The sequence below is a fragment of the Macadamia integrifolia genome, chromosome 7 (assembly GCF_013358625.1).
Source record: "Macadamia integrifolia cultivar HAES 741 chromosome 7, SCU_Mint_v3, whole genome shotgun sequence".
In the NCBI taxonomy this organism is placed as follows: Eukaryota; Viridiplantae; Streptophyta; class Magnoliopsida; order Proteales; family Proteaceae; genus Macadamia; species Macadamia integrifolia.
In genome coordinates, this window is record NC_056563.1 from 34,266,917 (window position 1) to 34,283,667 (window position 16,751).

General features: G+C 42.8%; 1 protein-coding gene across 1 annotated transcript in view; it reads right to left on the reverse strand.

The window, feature by feature from the left end:
- Positions 1–10,203, reverse strand: part of LOC122084950 (dynamin-related protein 3A-like) — a 54,865-nt gene extending 44,662 nt beyond the window's left edge. The window contains exons 1-2 of the mRNA XM_042653361.1: positions 10,170–10,203; positions 9,830–10,074 (exon numbers count right to left, since the gene is read on the reverse strand). Coding sequence (XP_042509295.1) covers positions 9,830–10,074; positions 10,170–10,203 — 279 coding nt within the window. The remainder of the gene's footprint in view (positions 1–9,829; positions 10,075–10,169) is intronic.
- Positions 10,204–16,751: the final 6,548 nt, after the last annotated feature.

The following is a 16,751-nucleotide window of genomic DNA, read 5'->3' on the forward strand; positions in this document are numbered from 1 at the left end:
GCCACCAAATGGCCGGGTCACTAAAATTGGCCCACCTGGTGCCAGGTCAATGAAATTGTTTCTCTTCTTGATTTTCCCTTCATTCTTGATTTTTGGTTCTTTGATTTGGAATCTTGCTCTTTGCTTTTGATTTGGAATCTTTTGATTTGAACTTTTTATTTTGATTTTTTTTTTTTTAGGAAAACAATTTTTTTCCTATAAATGGTCCCCCTTCCTTGTCCATTCCTCATTCTAACTTTTCTGAGTGAAGTGAGTGAGTTTTGAGTTTTTGGAGCTTTTAGGTTTTTCTTGAAGTTCTTGAAGATCTTCATCTTTTTCTTAAGGGAGGAGTCATTTGGAGAATTTGGCCTTCTTGTGGGCTTTTATGCAAATTGGGAAACTTTCTAGGGCTTCTTACAATTTCTAAAAATATGACTAAAAGGAGAAAGGGAAAGACTCTTAGAGAAATCCAACTGGAGAGTTGCAGCAATTCTTCTTGTAGGGATGAGGGCCTTGTTGATTGGTACTCCGGGCAGACTCTTCACAACAGTCGGAACCACATCTGCAACTCTGCATGGGGTTCTTGGGTAAGTCTTTATATTTTATTCATTATTTTGATCATCTTTTAATTTTTTTTATTATCTTTTATGTTGTTTTTGCTTTTTGTTGTTTTTTCTTTTTATACATTCTTTATTTCCATTAGCATGAGGGGAGGGAACCACCTACCCTGGCCTTGTATGGCCATCCGAGCATGGTTCAGTCATGGCAAAGGATGCTTCCTCGTAGAGTAAAGTAGATAGTTGATGCATCATACTTGTGCCGGCTAGCTTTGGCAGAGACCCAAAAGTTCAATTCGACACTGGTGGGGGCCCTGATGGAATGGTGGTGGCCGAGTACTCATTTTTTTTCATCTCCCTGTTGGTGAGATCACCATCACACCCCTGTGCTTCTATGTCTTGACAGGCATTCCATTTGGGGGTAGACCCTTGACCCTACCCGGGATTCTGACTGTCAGGGAGTTCGCAGAATTGACAGGAATTACCATTGCGGTTGGCCAGACACACATCCATCTAGGGGTGATTAGTGCCCGATGGTGAAAATTCGGCCTGGGGGAGAACCCAGGCAACATGTCACAGGTGGCCCATTCTTTCTTGTTGTTTGCTATGGGTCAGTGCCTTTTCAGTGACTTCTGAGGGGGAGTAGACATCCGCCTGGTGTTCTTCCTCCGAGATCTTCATATGGTAGATTCTTAGGACTAGGATGGGGTTGCCTATGCGTATCTCCTGCGGACCCTAGACTTGCTATCATATGGAGACCGAGGTCTCAAGGGAGCGGGCCTCATACTCCAGGTAATTTTCCTCCTTATACCCATTTCCTTTCATTCATTTGGATTGCACTTTCTTACTTTAATCTCTTGAAACAGCCTTGGTGCTTCGAGCACTTGGGGACCTTAGCCCCCAGACTGAGGGACCACCTCTTGTTCTCTTTTGAACGATCTCACTGAGGTATGCCATGTTTGACACTGAAATTCCTTTTATCTTGTATTGTACTTACTTTTCCTTGGATTTGCAGCTTACTTGGTAACCATTCCATCACCTTGTATTTCTCGATTCTGAAGGAGTTGCATTGGCTATGCATTTATCCAAGAACCAAGTCCTTTTTCGAGGTATTTGGGGCCACGTCTAGTATTTGGGAGAGAGAGTAGTACCCCAATGGTCGGATATCAAGCCATGCCCCTCTCCTGGTCTTCCTCCACCCACTATGCATTGCCTAGAGATCATCCTAGCAGATGAGATTGAGCGTTTGGCTGACAAAGTATGGGATGACTCATTTCTTCACCAGGATAGGGACTACAGAGCCTTCCTGGAGGAGGAAACAGTATGCACCCCTTGATCCTAATGGTCCACTGGTATGTTACCCTTCCTTAAGTATTTCCTTCAAATTCTTTTGTGTTTTGGTCTTAACTGACGTTCTTTCAAAGGAGAGTGTGACGTGTAGATCCTTCTACTGTTCGGTCTCATGCCAGTGCTGTTGATTCTTCATAAGTAGGACCCTCTACTAGTGTAGGTGGATCTCTTAGAGTTGCTAGCATCCCCTTCCATAGCTTCCTTGCTTAGAACTACCCCAACGCAGCCAACCCCAGTCTCCCTCATCTTCTAGAGCAGACAACAAATGTAAACGCTTCCCTTAGGCTACCCATTCCTTATGATTATGTGAGTATCTGATCATCCTTCTATTAACTCTTTAATTCCTCTAGCTGATATGCTCTTTCTCAGGTGTCCCCGAAGATCTATTCTGAGATTAGGAGGATGCATTATGGCCTGTGGTAGGTGATAGTTGCCAAGGTGTTTCATACTTTCCCTTTTTTCTTCTTGCCTTTCTTCTTTCATTATTCTTCTTCTTGATCCTTTCCTTTATTCCTTAGGATGGGAGGATTGCTGCCTTGGAGAACTAAGTTAGTTCCAATGATCGGGAGATTACATGGCAATATGCGCTGATTCAGGACATGACCCAGAGGCTGGAGCAGGCTGGATTAGCATCCGCGAGTTGTCCAGTGCTCCATGAGGATGATTCAGAGTATGGTTCAGATGATGACTTTTGACCCATAGGAATTTGTTCTTGTAGTTCTTGCAAACACAAACACATGCATATTTTTCTTTTTCTTTTTCCCTGCCCTTGTTTGTTCACTTTAGCATCTTATGAATGAAAACCTATCTTTGGTATAAAGAAAATATTTCTTTTTTGTTTTTGTTTGTGTGCAATGTTTAGGCATAATCAATTCCATAACTCAAGTCATAATTAGAATAATCGGGATAACACAAAAACCCAAATACTTCCACATTCTATTACCAAGTGAATTACATGAAAAGGAGAACAATTTTCTTACCATAGACAGGATAGGTGAGTAACTAGGTGTGGAGACAATTCTTGTGGTGGATGAAAGTTCACTAACTCTTCTGGGTCCGTCACTTCAAGCATTTTGTCAGCTAATGTACATAGGAAAATAAAAGGATGTGTGAGTCAGTCCCATCATTCAAACATAATTGTAGCTAGGGGTCTTCATCAGAAAATCTTCTTGTGGCCTCCCTGGGCACCTCCATACGATATCTTGCACAATCCTTTCCTTTAGGTACTTCTCCCAATCAGTGATAAGGTCAAATTTCAGAACTTCCCTCTTATCCTATTAGCAAAGAGCTCTGAGTGGGCCTCCTTTTAATAGTTTGGTTAACTTCAGTTTCTCAAGGAGCCAAATCTGGAAGATAGTAGGACTCCGTTGACAATAATCCAGTCTGAATCTATGGCCATGGCTCATGTCATCAAATCCCTTGAGTGTTTCTGCAAGAACCATAGGGATGATGTCACCTCCCTTCTTCAACTGTTTTACTAGCTCAATCAGAACGGATGGTGCACCACATTCAAGAGTGCAGAGAACATAGCTAGCTATCATGCAAAGTAAATAAGCATCCTGTGATCTCTACTGATGGATTCCTCCCATTGGTAGATATTAGATGAAGATCTGGGCCACCTTCAGAATGTCAATCTTCCCGTACCTAACAAATTGCTTTACTTCCTTTTCCTTCCATCCGAAGAAGTCCTGAATTTCTTCCAAATAATCTTTCTTCAATGATGGTTGGACCAACCTACCTTTGGGTGCTCACAGTGTTGAGGCACCTGCCGAAGTAACTGATAATGCAACTTCACACATCCAATCTGATCGAGAAATGACACATTCATGGATTCCAGCAATCCTGGTGCCCTCATGTTCATGTCTAAGGTCCATTTCCTCAATGTTTCATCCAACAAACTCATGACTTTTCCTGAAACTATCACAAACAAAAGAGATATGATGATTTATCAAAGCATTACTCATTAGCTAATGACTGAAACAAGCCTTTACCACTATTGCATCAAGCTCTCTTTTTTTTCTTACTAATCAAGGATGGGAAATAAACTAGTGCCGGGTGGCAATTTTCTTTTAGGGGATAGAATCCTAGATAAGAGTTGATGGGCCATAGGTGAATGATATATACCTAATGGCCTTTCATGCCAAATGGTGATTCTTGGGGGATACAAACTATGATGATCTTTTAAGATACTTTGGTTATTAATCGGGGAATCAATTTACTGCCTTTAGAGTGTTGAGACTGCACTTGCACATGTCAAGTTGCCTACATATATTTTGAAAGGAATCAGGTCTGACGTAGTTTAAGCTATTCACCCTTTTAGACAAAATATTTCTTGAGCTGATCCATGTTGACTAGTCCCGGTACTTCTTCGCCGTTGTGGTCTATGAGTTTCACAGTTTTGGCTAGTAAAATCTTTTTGACAGTGAATGGGTCACTCCAGTTGGGCCTGAATTTCCCTCTTGGGTCATGAATCGGGGCTCTTTGTTCTCAAAAAAAAAGTTCACCCTCTTCTATGTGACGGGGCTTCACATTCTTATTGAAGGCCCGGGCCATTCTCAATTGATATTTTTTCAGATTATCCATGGCTTTCATGCACCTTTCATCGAGAAAATTGAGCTCCTCATTTCTAGCATTCACCTACTCACCTTCAGGTACTTAACTATCAAGGAGTACCCTTAGGGATGGTACCAAGATTTCCACTGGTAAAATTGCCTCAACACCATATACCAAAGAGAAAGGTGTTGCCCCTGTCGATCGTACAGAAGTCCGGTATGCCCATAAGGCAAGGGGTAACTTATCAGCCCAATCCTTGGGTGTTTCCACCATTTTCTATAGGATGACTTTGATGTTCTTGTTGGCTACTTCCACTGCCCCATTGGTCTGCGGCCTGTAAGTGGTAAAGTGATGTCTTATGATAACAAACTTTGTGCAGATTTTATTGGTCTTGCCCCAGAAATGGGATCCCTGATCTGATTTCAATTCTTAAGGTACTTCATATCATGCAATGATATTTTCTTGGATGAATTTGACTACCTTAGTAGACGTGAGAACCGTATAGGACTGAGCTTCTACCCACTTGGTGAAATAATTAATGGCTACCAAGATGAACTCGTGGCCATTGGATGCTTTGGGGTTGACCTTTCTAATGATATCAATGGTTCAAGTGGAGAATGGCCAAGGTGAACTGAGCGAATGCAACTCTATTGCAGGATATGTATGATGTTAGTAAAATCTGACACTTGTGACATTTTTTGACAAAGTCCACACAATCTGCTTCCATTGTGTTCCAGTAATATCCCAGCTTGAGGATCTTCTTAGATAACATCTTGGCATTTATGTGGGGTCCACAAAGACCTTGATGAATTTCCTCCATGATGGTGGTAGCTTGCTCCTCGTCCACACACAACAACTGTATTCCGTCATAGGACCTCTTGTATAATAGATCTTCTTAAAGAATAAACTGGGTGGTATACCTTCTCAGAAATTTCTTTTCTCTATTAGTTGCTTCAATTGGGTGTTTCCTTTCCCTGATGAAGTCCACTATATGAGCAAACCAAGACCGACCATCCACAGAGAATTCACCAAATTCTGATAAATGGGCCAGCTTCTTTATTCCACCGAGAATGGTCCAACCCTCGCCATAGGGTCGCATTCTACCATGAAAGCCAAGGTTACAAGGGCATCAGCAAACCTATTGTCATCTCTCTAGAAGTATTCGAATGAGATATTCTCAAAGTATCCAGTCACCTCTTCCAGATGTTCTTGATACAGCTTCAGCTTTTCATCTCTAGCTTTCCACTTTCCCTATGTCTGGCAAATGATGATGGATGAATCACCTTAAACCTTGATCCTTTTCACACCAATAGTCAAAGCAGTTTCGAGCCCTAAAGCACAAGCTTCATATTTAGCAATATTTTTGGTATAGGGGAAATCGAGGCGAAATGATGAAGGAAAATAAAGGTCGTCAGGAGTGACAAGCAATATTCCCGCACCACATCCCTTCCGATTGGCTGCTCCATCAAAGAATAACTACCATTCATTAACTGCATCTCTTCCTCTAATGTGACAAATCCTTCATCGAGAAAGGCATCATCCAAGGATCTTCCATCTTCTGTGGGGTGGGTAGCCAAACAATAGGCTATGATAGGTGATGTCAAACGCTGATAGTAAAAGCAACCAATGGGCCATCCTTCCTATTAAGGATGGTTTCTCGAAGAGGTATTTGATAGGATCCATTCTTGAGATCAAGTGCACCGAATAAGAAACCATGTAATGTCACAATCTTTTCGTTGCCCAAATCAATGCAGCACAAGTTCTTTCCAAAGATGTGTACCACGTCTCATACTCTAGGAACTTCTTATTGAGGTAGTATATGGCATGCTCTGCCCCTTCTTTTAACTCCTTCTGTGCTAGAAAAGAGCCCATGGAATATTCTCCCACAGACAGATATAGCAGAAGTGGTTCTCCTTCCACTGGCGGTGTCAACACTGGTCGGTTCATGAGGTATCCCTTGATTTTGTCAAAATCTTGTTGTCATTGGTCATTTCACTCAATGGGTTAATCCTTCTTCTGCAACTTGAAAATTGGTTCACAGATTGTAGTCAACTGAGCTATAAATCTGCTAATATACTGGAGGTGACTCAGAAATCCTCATATTTGCTTCTCAGTTGGAGGTGTGGGCATTTCCTGAATGGCCTTGATCTTGATAGGGTCGACTTCAATGTCTCTTTCACTCACCAAGAAGCCTAATAACTTTCCTGTTGTTGCCCTAAATACACACTTTTGAGGGGTCAACTTCAGCTGATACTTCTTGATTCTTTTAAAGATTCACCTTAGTGCGGGAATATGCCCCTATCGATCTTTTGACTTCACTATCATGTCATCCACATAGACTTTCACATCTTTGTTCATCATGTCTTGCAGTATGGTCGTAGCTACTCTTTGATAGGTTGCCCCAGCATTCTTCAGTCTAAAAGGCATCACCTTATAACAATAGGTTCCCTATGGAGTGGTGAAGGCTATCTTCTCCCGATCTTCTGGGTGCATGCTTATTTAGTTGTATCCCAAGGATCCATCCATAAATGATAACAAAGCATGCCCCGCCGTATTATCGACCAATACATCAATGTGAGGTAATGGGAAGTCATCTTTAGGGCTAACTTTGTTAAAATCTGTACAATGTTGGCCAACCATTGGAGATACTTCACCACTTGTAAAAACCCTGCATTCCATTGCTTCACAACTTCTCACTCCCTAATCTTCTCACTCCATTCTGGCCACATTCTTCAGAGCTTCTGTTTTACCGGCTTTGCCCTAGGGTAAGTCAACAATCGATGTTGTATGATTTTAGGGTTGATACCAAGCATATCCTCATACGACCAAGCAAAGACCTCGGCGAATTCCTTAGAAGGCTAATCATTTGTTCCGCTTCTTTGTCATTAAGGGTACTGCCAATTTTTATCTCTCGAAGGCATTGGTTGGTTCTTAGATTAATAACCCGAGTATCCTCACGGATGGGTTGGGCTTTCTTTGGTTTGTATTTTTTTATTAATTTTTGATATTTATTAAGATCATCATCAGAAAAAGGAGGCAAGTCATACTCGGAATGAGAAATTTTATTCATTAAAGGAGTGACAGACTCGACATACAAGGACTCTAGACTCTCCTCAAGAGGGGAGGTCAACACGAGATCATAAACAACAGACTTGACTACAAACTCGATCACTGGCTTGATGCTTTTGCTAGGGGTATTCAGGTTGGTTGACTCAATAGCATGAGCAAACTTGAAGTTTTCTCCAGTGCTTGTCTAGTTTAGGAATGGTTCAGTGGCTTAATGGATGAGGAGGTGTGGCAAAGGGCCTTCTTCTCCTTCTAAAAAAGTTGCTACTATTTCTTCAGTGGTGCAATGGTCGATAGGTTCTTGCTTCTTCATGAATACCAGCTGGTCAATCTCGTGCTCTCGAAAGCCGAACTTTTTGAGGGGTGAAGATTGGTGGAGACTGCTCAATCCTTTTTCTATGAAGTCCATCTTTTTCAGCCTCTTAAGGGATGCCATTCCGATACCCTAATCACACCTTTGACCACCTTCACGAGTCTTCCCGTTGTGGTTGGTTCGGGCACAATACATACAAACCATCATTCTTTCTGCTCTTCTTTGCTTTGCATACACACTTCTTCCTCTGAAATGACGAGGCTTGAGTTCATGCAACTCTCGGGCTCTTGGTTCTTGTAAGAGGGAGAAAATGTGAATTTTCAGATCTGTGGGAAGCTGTATACTCCAGGTGAGCCTTATCTTCTTTTTCCATTCTCTTTTCAGGAGGACTCGAGGACTTGGTAATTCCTTAGATCGGATTAGTGTTGAGGGGTCACCAAAGGAGAACCCATCTTCAATCAATGCAATTTCCACTATCCCAGTAATGCAACTAACTTGATCACTTTCATTGAATAACATTTTCTATTGTTCCACTTCATGAGTGACCTAGTCGAACTCGTCTTAGAAAAACACTTCAAACCTTGGTTACATCTTTGCGGCTGTTTCATCAAATCATGGCTCCATATTTCCACAGAAATGGAAATCCTCTCCTTCTTTTACAAAATACCCATTGAGAGTGGGGTAATAAGAGATAAAGATCTTCCTAGTCATCCTTAGCACCTTCTGGCCTTTGGTGGTCGGAGGAGTGCACCCGAGACCATTCTTTCCTTTGTTCACTACCAAACTAGGCTGCTTTGGAACTCCTTGATGATATTTCCCTAGACCCATACCAGGAAAATATTGCATATTCTTCATCATCTAGTTTACTGGCAGACTCCAGACGGCCTCATAGTTAGCTGGGATTTACTCCTTTGGAGCTTTTTTGGCAATGGCTGTGCAAGTTGTGTCTAATTCAAAACCACTTAGTTGAACTTTCTGGCCTTGTTCTACCCCATTTTCAATATTGGCTAAAGGTATTAACCACTTTGGGATCTCCGGTTACTATGACCACCTTTCCTTCATGAATGAACTTCATTTTCTGATGGAGACTAGAGGACAACCCCTTAGCAAGATGCAACCAAGGCCTTCCTAAGAGCATGTTAAAAGCTGCTGGTATATCAATGACCTGGAAATCAATGTCGAACTTCATTGAGCCAACCTTTATGGCAAGGGTAATGATGCCAAGGATCTTCCTCTTGGTATTGTCATATGCCATGTGGTTTGGGTGGTCAGCATCATTTCCTCCAAGTTGATGCCAATACTCTTTGCCGATCTCAATGGTAGCACATTCAAAGCGGACCCATTGTCAACAAGAACTTAGGGAACCACTTTGTTAAGACATTCTACCGTGATGTGGAGAGCTAGATTGTGCTAGACTCCTTTGGCAAGCTTTGAATCTAAGAACATCAATGATTGCACCACATAAGTTGCCCCTACTATATGTGCAAGATGTGTTGGGTTTATTTCAATCGGCACCTGCACGTTAGTGAGAGACTTCAAGACTGCTTCACGATGTGTCGGGGATGCCATCAACAATCCCCAAATTGAGATATTAGCTTGGGACTTCTTGAGTTGCGCTAAGACTTCGGTTCTCTGGCTCTTTCTTTAAGCTGCTGGCTCCTTCCTCATTAGCCCTTGGCTGTTCTACTACTAAGGCATTGCCTTTATAGTTTTTTCCACTCCGAGTTTCCATCACATTGACAGATTTCTTTACAATAATCTTTGTGGGATAACAATCTTCATCATCACTACTGGTTAAGGTGGTGTCATCTTCTTCTTCTGATTCTCCTTCCCTACTTGGGGTGGGAAGTCGAGGTCCTCCACAAATATCCACAGCCCTTGCTCGTAGCTTTTTGACTGCATTAGAAAGCTGTTGGAATGCGGTGTCTACTGCTTTTGAGAATGTGTCATCTGGCCATATTTCCTCCAGATCATCCAACTACTCACGGTAGTAATAATCACCGACAATTACTTCACTCAGCATGTTGTCAATTTCCTCCACTCTTTCCTGTATTTTCAATGTAATGGAGTACACTTCACACAACTTTTCTTCTATTTCTAATATAGATTCTGGATCATCCAGATAAACTTGCATCGGCTCTCCAGATCCTTCATCTCTTTCTGAATCTGATATAAAATCATCACCTCCCATATAGAGGGAAGGGTAAATTCCACCTATTGGTTCAACTATCAAATAATCACCACCAATGGCATAAACTGAGAAACATATAGGATATTCTGGTGAGTAGTATTCTAACTTATCATCATAGTCATTGTACCAAGGCCCTTGGTAGTCATCCCAGTTTGGATACCTATCATCTTCTTAGGAACAAGAGTCATCTCCATCATTATCATCCTCATCCTCATCGTCGTCATCATTAGGCTCTTCTTCACTAATTTCCCCCTTACTTGATTCTTCATCAGATTCTTTTGGACCATCAAATTCTCCAGCATCCAAATGCTCATAGTATTCAGAGCGTATGGACTGGAAGATTTCCATAGGGCTGGTCTTGACATCATTGGCCCAAAGTTGGACCAATCCTAACTCATCATCCTCTGTGTCACTCCCTATGTGGATTAGGGAAGTGTATTCTTTGATCTGGTCACCTATGGCCAATGCGGTTATTGCTCTGAGAAGATCAACTGTAACATCTTCAATTACTTTTGAATTATCTTCTAAAGATACAGCGGGATAAATTAGGGAAGTGGGATCACTTTCCTAGTCTTATCCTAAAGCATTCATTGATCCTGTTTATGAGGTCATCTTTGGGGAATCTAGTAGTGCAAGCATATCCTTTCAATCGTACCCATCCATCCATCCTTTTGGGTTATACACCGAACCTCACAAATGGGATTGGTATGAGGGTGATGAGGGATATGAAGCGGGATGGTATGAAGATGATGCAATGTGAGAAGTGGGATATGAAGATTAGGGGTGATAGGATGAGGAGATTCCTTCGTTTTGATGGTGGGGGGAAGGTTGATGATATGGCGGAGGCTGATAATATGGTGAAGGTGGAAGGTAAGGTGGATTCTTCTGTTGATGAGGAAGGATGACCGGCGGGAGTCCGATCTTCTGATTCTTCTTCTGATGACTCTCTTCCTTTGGGAGTCCTTATGATTCCAGCCCTTTGATTCATGATTTTCCTGTAAGCTAGGCATTCATATGGTTCTTCCGAGCTGTAGGTACAATGAGTTGAGTGGGATCACTCTCTGTGGTTTCTTCATCCAGATTGTTCACATGATCAGGGAGTAGATTGGTATTGACATTGGGAGGCTACTTCACCTTAACCTCAATGGTTCCGTTGTCTACCAAGTCTTGGATCGCATGTTACAGACATATACATCTTTCAGTGGTGTGCCCTTTCTGAGTGTGGTAAGCACAATATTCATGATCCCTATACCAAGCTGTAGGAGGGTTGATGATCACTCTCGGAGCCACTGTCCCGAGCAATCCTTATTTCTTTAACTTCTCATACATTACTGTCACGGGCATTCCCAAATCAAAAAACTGCTTCTTGGACGAGGAGCCTTCTGAGAGGGTGCATTTGCTTGTATTACAAATGGCTGTGAAGAGGTGACTAGTGAGGCTGACTACTGAACTACACTCACCATATTAGTTTCTAGACCCTTTCCACGTCCGACTCTGGTGTTCTTCCCTACATCTTGGGAAGATACTTGATACTGAGATTCCCTTAAGATTCTATTTTTCACACGTGTACCGGTGGCTATTAGGGCATCAAAAGTTTGTAAATGTTGATAGTAGAGGACATCATAATGAGGTTTTGACAAGTTCTCTATCAACATCTCTACTTGCTCTGCTTCTGAAGGCCGATCTACCATCTTGGCGGCCTTGTCCCTAAACCTCATCAAGAAGGCAGTGAATCCTTCTCTAGGCTACTGTCTCAATGTCTCAAGCTCTCGATATTTCACATCCACCTTAGTATTGTATGAGTAATGCTTGGTGAAGGCTTTCACCACTGTTGTCCAATTCTAAGTTTAGGATGACTCTAACTAGGTGAGCCACCTCAATGCTGGTCCTAATAGGGTTAACATGAAGGCCTACCCCATCTGGTTGTCTGCAAGTTGCCACGACTTGGCGATGCTGAGAAAATCTTTGAGGTGAGCCTTGGGATCTCCTGAATCATCAAACCTTTCAATCTGCCATTTGAATTTTTTTGGAATTCTCACCCCGGAGAAGAAACTCATTTCATCTGACTCTACTATTTGGAATTCCAAACTTTTCCCTGATCGGAGCATATTTTCCTATTTCTCTAACTGCTCCCTGACTTTCCTTTCTCTCTCCATTTCTGGAGGGTCCATTAGGATGTGTGCTACAAATTCCTCTTCTTCATCTTTGATCACTACCCTAGGAGGAGGGACCTTGGAATAGGCCCCTCATTAACCATGTGGATGGGTAGGTGAAGATCCTCTTTGACTGATTAGTCTGACATGCTCTGGTTCTCCTAAGTCAACTCGGGAAGAGTTCCCACGATAACCTGTAGCTCTATTCTATTCCACATCTCCCGTAGCTAGTGGTGGCTCAGTTATGGGAGGATTCTGAAGTGCATGCAAGATCTGAGCTATTCCTTTCTTGACTTCAGCCATTTCTATCTGTAAGGTCTCCACGGGATGGACCTAGGCCTGTTCGGGTGATTCAAAGTTGTGTGGATCCATACTAACCGGGTTGTAATCACTTGGTAGTAGACAATCTCAGAGAGATGACGGAGGTGACATTGGACTTAGGTGAGTCAATCGATTATGTTGACGTATCCAAAGGGACCACAGAGAATACTTGAGATGTGGAACTGTGCCTAAACCAAAAGTGATTTATTTTAGGATTCTTAAATTCCCAACCCCTTGTTCACACATTCACAAAATTAACAACTAATGATCCATTCAAGGTTAGTCCGCTTAATGATAGGGAGTGGATAGGGATTGATGTCCCTAGTCCACTCAATGCCATAAGCGGGAGATTCATACAAGTGGCTTATCGAGAATATTCCCTTAAAACATTCCCTGTAATAAAGTCATGCTTTCCTTACTCTTTTTCCCACTAGATGTCCTTCCTCTTGATTCTCTTGGGACCTGTTGGGACTTTATGTGACTGTGACAGGATTGCCCCTGAGTCACTTATCTTGACATTTTTTTTAAGGAGGAGGGACACCTTTTATCAAAACCCACTTAGGGAAGCAATTCTTTATGACGGGAATATAATGTAGCAACATTCCTTTTCAAGACCGCAAACAAATTCTACAGTTAGCTTGTGGCGTTCCTAGCTTCTTCACCTATTTCCTACATGATGCGAGCATGTGGTGGATGTAATAGGACCAACAAGGCTTCCTTGACAAGATCTATATGCTCAAAGTACATGATCCTTTTGATATAACCGTAGGTACGAGATCAAGTGGTGACTTCCTTACCCATTACTCGTGACTACACACGAGGTTAAGCAATTGACCACGAGGTGGTGGAACCGTGAGTGATTGTGTGCCAAAGTGTAATGTAGGGTAACCATCATTTCAATATTAGAATGTCGTAAAGTGCATGGACCTCCCCGAGGGTGCTTGCACAATTATGGACATCCTCACCGTTTGATGACACATTTGATCTCAGAATGTCATAAAGTACATGGACCTCCCCGAGGGTGCTGGCACAATTACAACATCCTTGCCATTTTACGATACCTTCCATTCTTGTACAAGAAGCAGCTATTATTTGCTCTCAGAGTACTTAGTATATCATGCACTGACCTCCTCGAGGATGCGGGCATGACAGGGAGTACCCTTGCCAAATGATTTCACTTCGAGCACAATGCATGATGCAATTAGCGAATACAATTACAAACATGGGGTTAGCCAAACACATTCTCAAACAAATGTGGTGGAAAATGTTCTTACATTTAATGGTAGCATCTAGTGCAAGAAGCTTGACATTTTCCGTAGTGGAGTCGCCATTGAGAGGGTAGTAGCCAAAAATGAGAGATCTCTCTTCCCCTTTGGGGGGGGGGAAAGGACTGGCATCCCGTCCTCTCTCCTCTCTTTCTCTTTCATGAGGGAGAGGTGTGTCGTGTGTGCTTTGCATGCAGGCCCTGCACCACCATATTGCCACTCAAAGATAGGTGGAGGCCATCATTTGAGACGGAGATTTGATGATGATCCAACATGGGGATCGAGATCATACAAATAGGGGTTTGGAGTTGCCACCTAGGATTATGGGCTTAGGACCTAGAGGTGGGGCCAATTCCAGAGAAAGGGGCCCAAAAATTAGTCTGTTCCAGAGATTTGTAAGTGTCAGGTTGTAGAATTGGGAAGGTGTTAGGCACCTAATTTACTCGGTTCAACTGGTCTTCCTACTAGATGCTTAAGAGCGAACATTTTCCATAATTATTAGAGCGAACATTTTACATAATTATTCCTATTCCGCTTGTATGGCTGAGTTATCACACATATATACATTGACTGAATTTAAATAACTATATACACTAAAAATGTAGCCTATATAAGGTCTACATTATGACGATTTGGTTGAGAAAATATACTTGATCTTAACCATTGTTTCGGGTCAAGAGGGGTGGGTCCTTGATTAGTACTGGCTCGGATTGTCTTTTGGATTCTCCTGGCTCAGGCGAAGATGGTCTTGACCTCCAACTTCCTTTCTTGAGAGATGTTGATTGTGATGGTATGTGGACAGAGTTCTGGCTTGGAACGGTTATTTTTGGATTTGGATTCGAACAGAGCTTCGGGTAAGGAAGGCTATTTCCAGATTTTGATTCGAATAGAGCTTCGGCTAGGGAAGGCTATTTCTGGGCTTAGGATGAGGTGGCACTCTGGAAGGGCTTCCGCTGGGGATAGGCTAGGGGTGGGCTAGGCTGAGGTGGCACTTCAGTAGAGCTTCCTTTGGGAATGGCTATTTCTGAAAAGATTCCATGGGCACTCTGGCAGAGCTTCGGCTAGGGTTGGCTATTTTAGGGCTTAAGATGAGGTGGCACTCTGACAGAGCTTCCACTGAGGATAGCCTAGGGGAGGGCTAGGCTAAGGTAGCACTTCAGTAGAGCTTCCGCTGGGAATGGCTATTTCTAGAAAGATTCTAGGGGCACTCGGACAAGGCTTTTACTAGGAATGGCTATTTTTGGAAAGAAACGGATTGACCTAAAAATAGACTAAAGATCTCCAAGTCCCGATGAACACTTTGAAGATCTGAACAAAGTTTTAGATCTTGACAAAGATCTCTTCGTAGACCCAAAGAACCTCAAGGGGGTTTCTATTTTTGGTAAAACTCAAGAACACTCAAATGAGGGGGTTGAAGAACATACTACTTTTGGCAAAGACTGGATTAGATTAAGAACTTGAATTGAAGATCTTTAAAGTCCCAAAGAACACTTCGAAGATCCGAACAAGACTTTGGATCTTGATGAAGATCGCTCCGAAGACCCGAAGAAAATCAAGAGGGGGAGGGAAGAGGGTTTCACTACTTTGGAGTGAGATAGGGTTTTGGTGTGTAAAATCCAAAAGAGGGGGTATTTATAGGTTTTTCCGGCCAGTAGGAAAGAGGGAACATCCTTATCCAATGGATGAAAGGGGGTTTTTTACCTAAAGTGGGTAAAGAGGGATTTTACCCAATGGCTGAAAGGGGGTCTCAGACCAAAATGGGTGAAAGAGGGATTTTATCCAATGGGTAAAAGGGGATTTTTTGGGAGAGAGAATCCTTAGCAAAAAAAAGGGTTTTTTAGTCTTAAGTGGGTGAACAGGGAATTTCTTCACCCACTAGGCTAGGGGAATATCAATCCCTACCATTGACGATGGCGAGCGAGATCGGGCCGAAGTGCACGAGGCATGGTCAGTATAGGAGGGTAGGCAATGCAAGCAATAACATGGGTGTGCGGCACATGGCACACGGGTAGTGGCATGTGGACGTGAGATGAGCACATAGAGGGGCATAAACTGGGTACAAAGGGGGTACAAACACTGGGGTATATGTGGGCAGAGGCTGGGCACAAAGGGGGTGCGGGTAGTGTGGCATAGGTGGGCAGAGGTTGGGTGGGCAACATGGTATAGGTGGGCACAGGTTGGCCTACGTGCTTGCGAGCTGGCCTGTGCTTGCACATGGTGTGAAGCAGTGGTGCGCAGGGTCATGAGCAAGGGTGTATGGGGCGCGCGGGCGTGCAAGGTAGGCTTGGCTGGGCTGGTGTGCGCGACATGCGCGTGGAAACTATGATTTTCTAGGGAAGATTGTGGGAGATCCGACGGTTTGATTATGACATGCCATATATCGTTAGAATCATATTTTTGAGTACTATCCATCCGTACGGTCATTTTAACTAGGTTCCTTCGCATATAAAAAGTTAAAATTGGACCCTCTTCTCTCTTGTGTGGGGTTTTTGGGTTTCTATTAGGGGAATGCTTTTGGGTTATCTAAGTAGATAGGAGATGAATTTCAGAGTATTTGGGTAGGTAGGGGATTTCCTAAATTTTTACCAACAGGCTTGCCAGTGTGCGTGACATACGTACAAGAAAATGTAATCTTTCGAGGATGATCGCGAGAGATCCGATGGTTCGATTTTGACATGCCATACATCGTCAAAATCGTATTTCCGAGCACTATCTATTTGTACGGTCAGCTTAACTAGATTCCTTTGTATATAAAAATTCAACATTGGACCCTCTTCTCTCCAACATGGGGGTTTCTAGGGTTTTGGGTAGGGGAATGTTCCATCATCATCTCTATTGATCGGAAGCCAGAAGTCGCATCCAAGATCCACATTTCATCATAACCGGAGGAGAGTGACAAAATTGGGTGTGTACAGGTGGGGCTTTTGATTTTCAAAAGTTAATGGACAGCATTGGTGCCTTGAAGGAAGGTCAAGATCATATTTCATAGCATGTAGAGGAGAG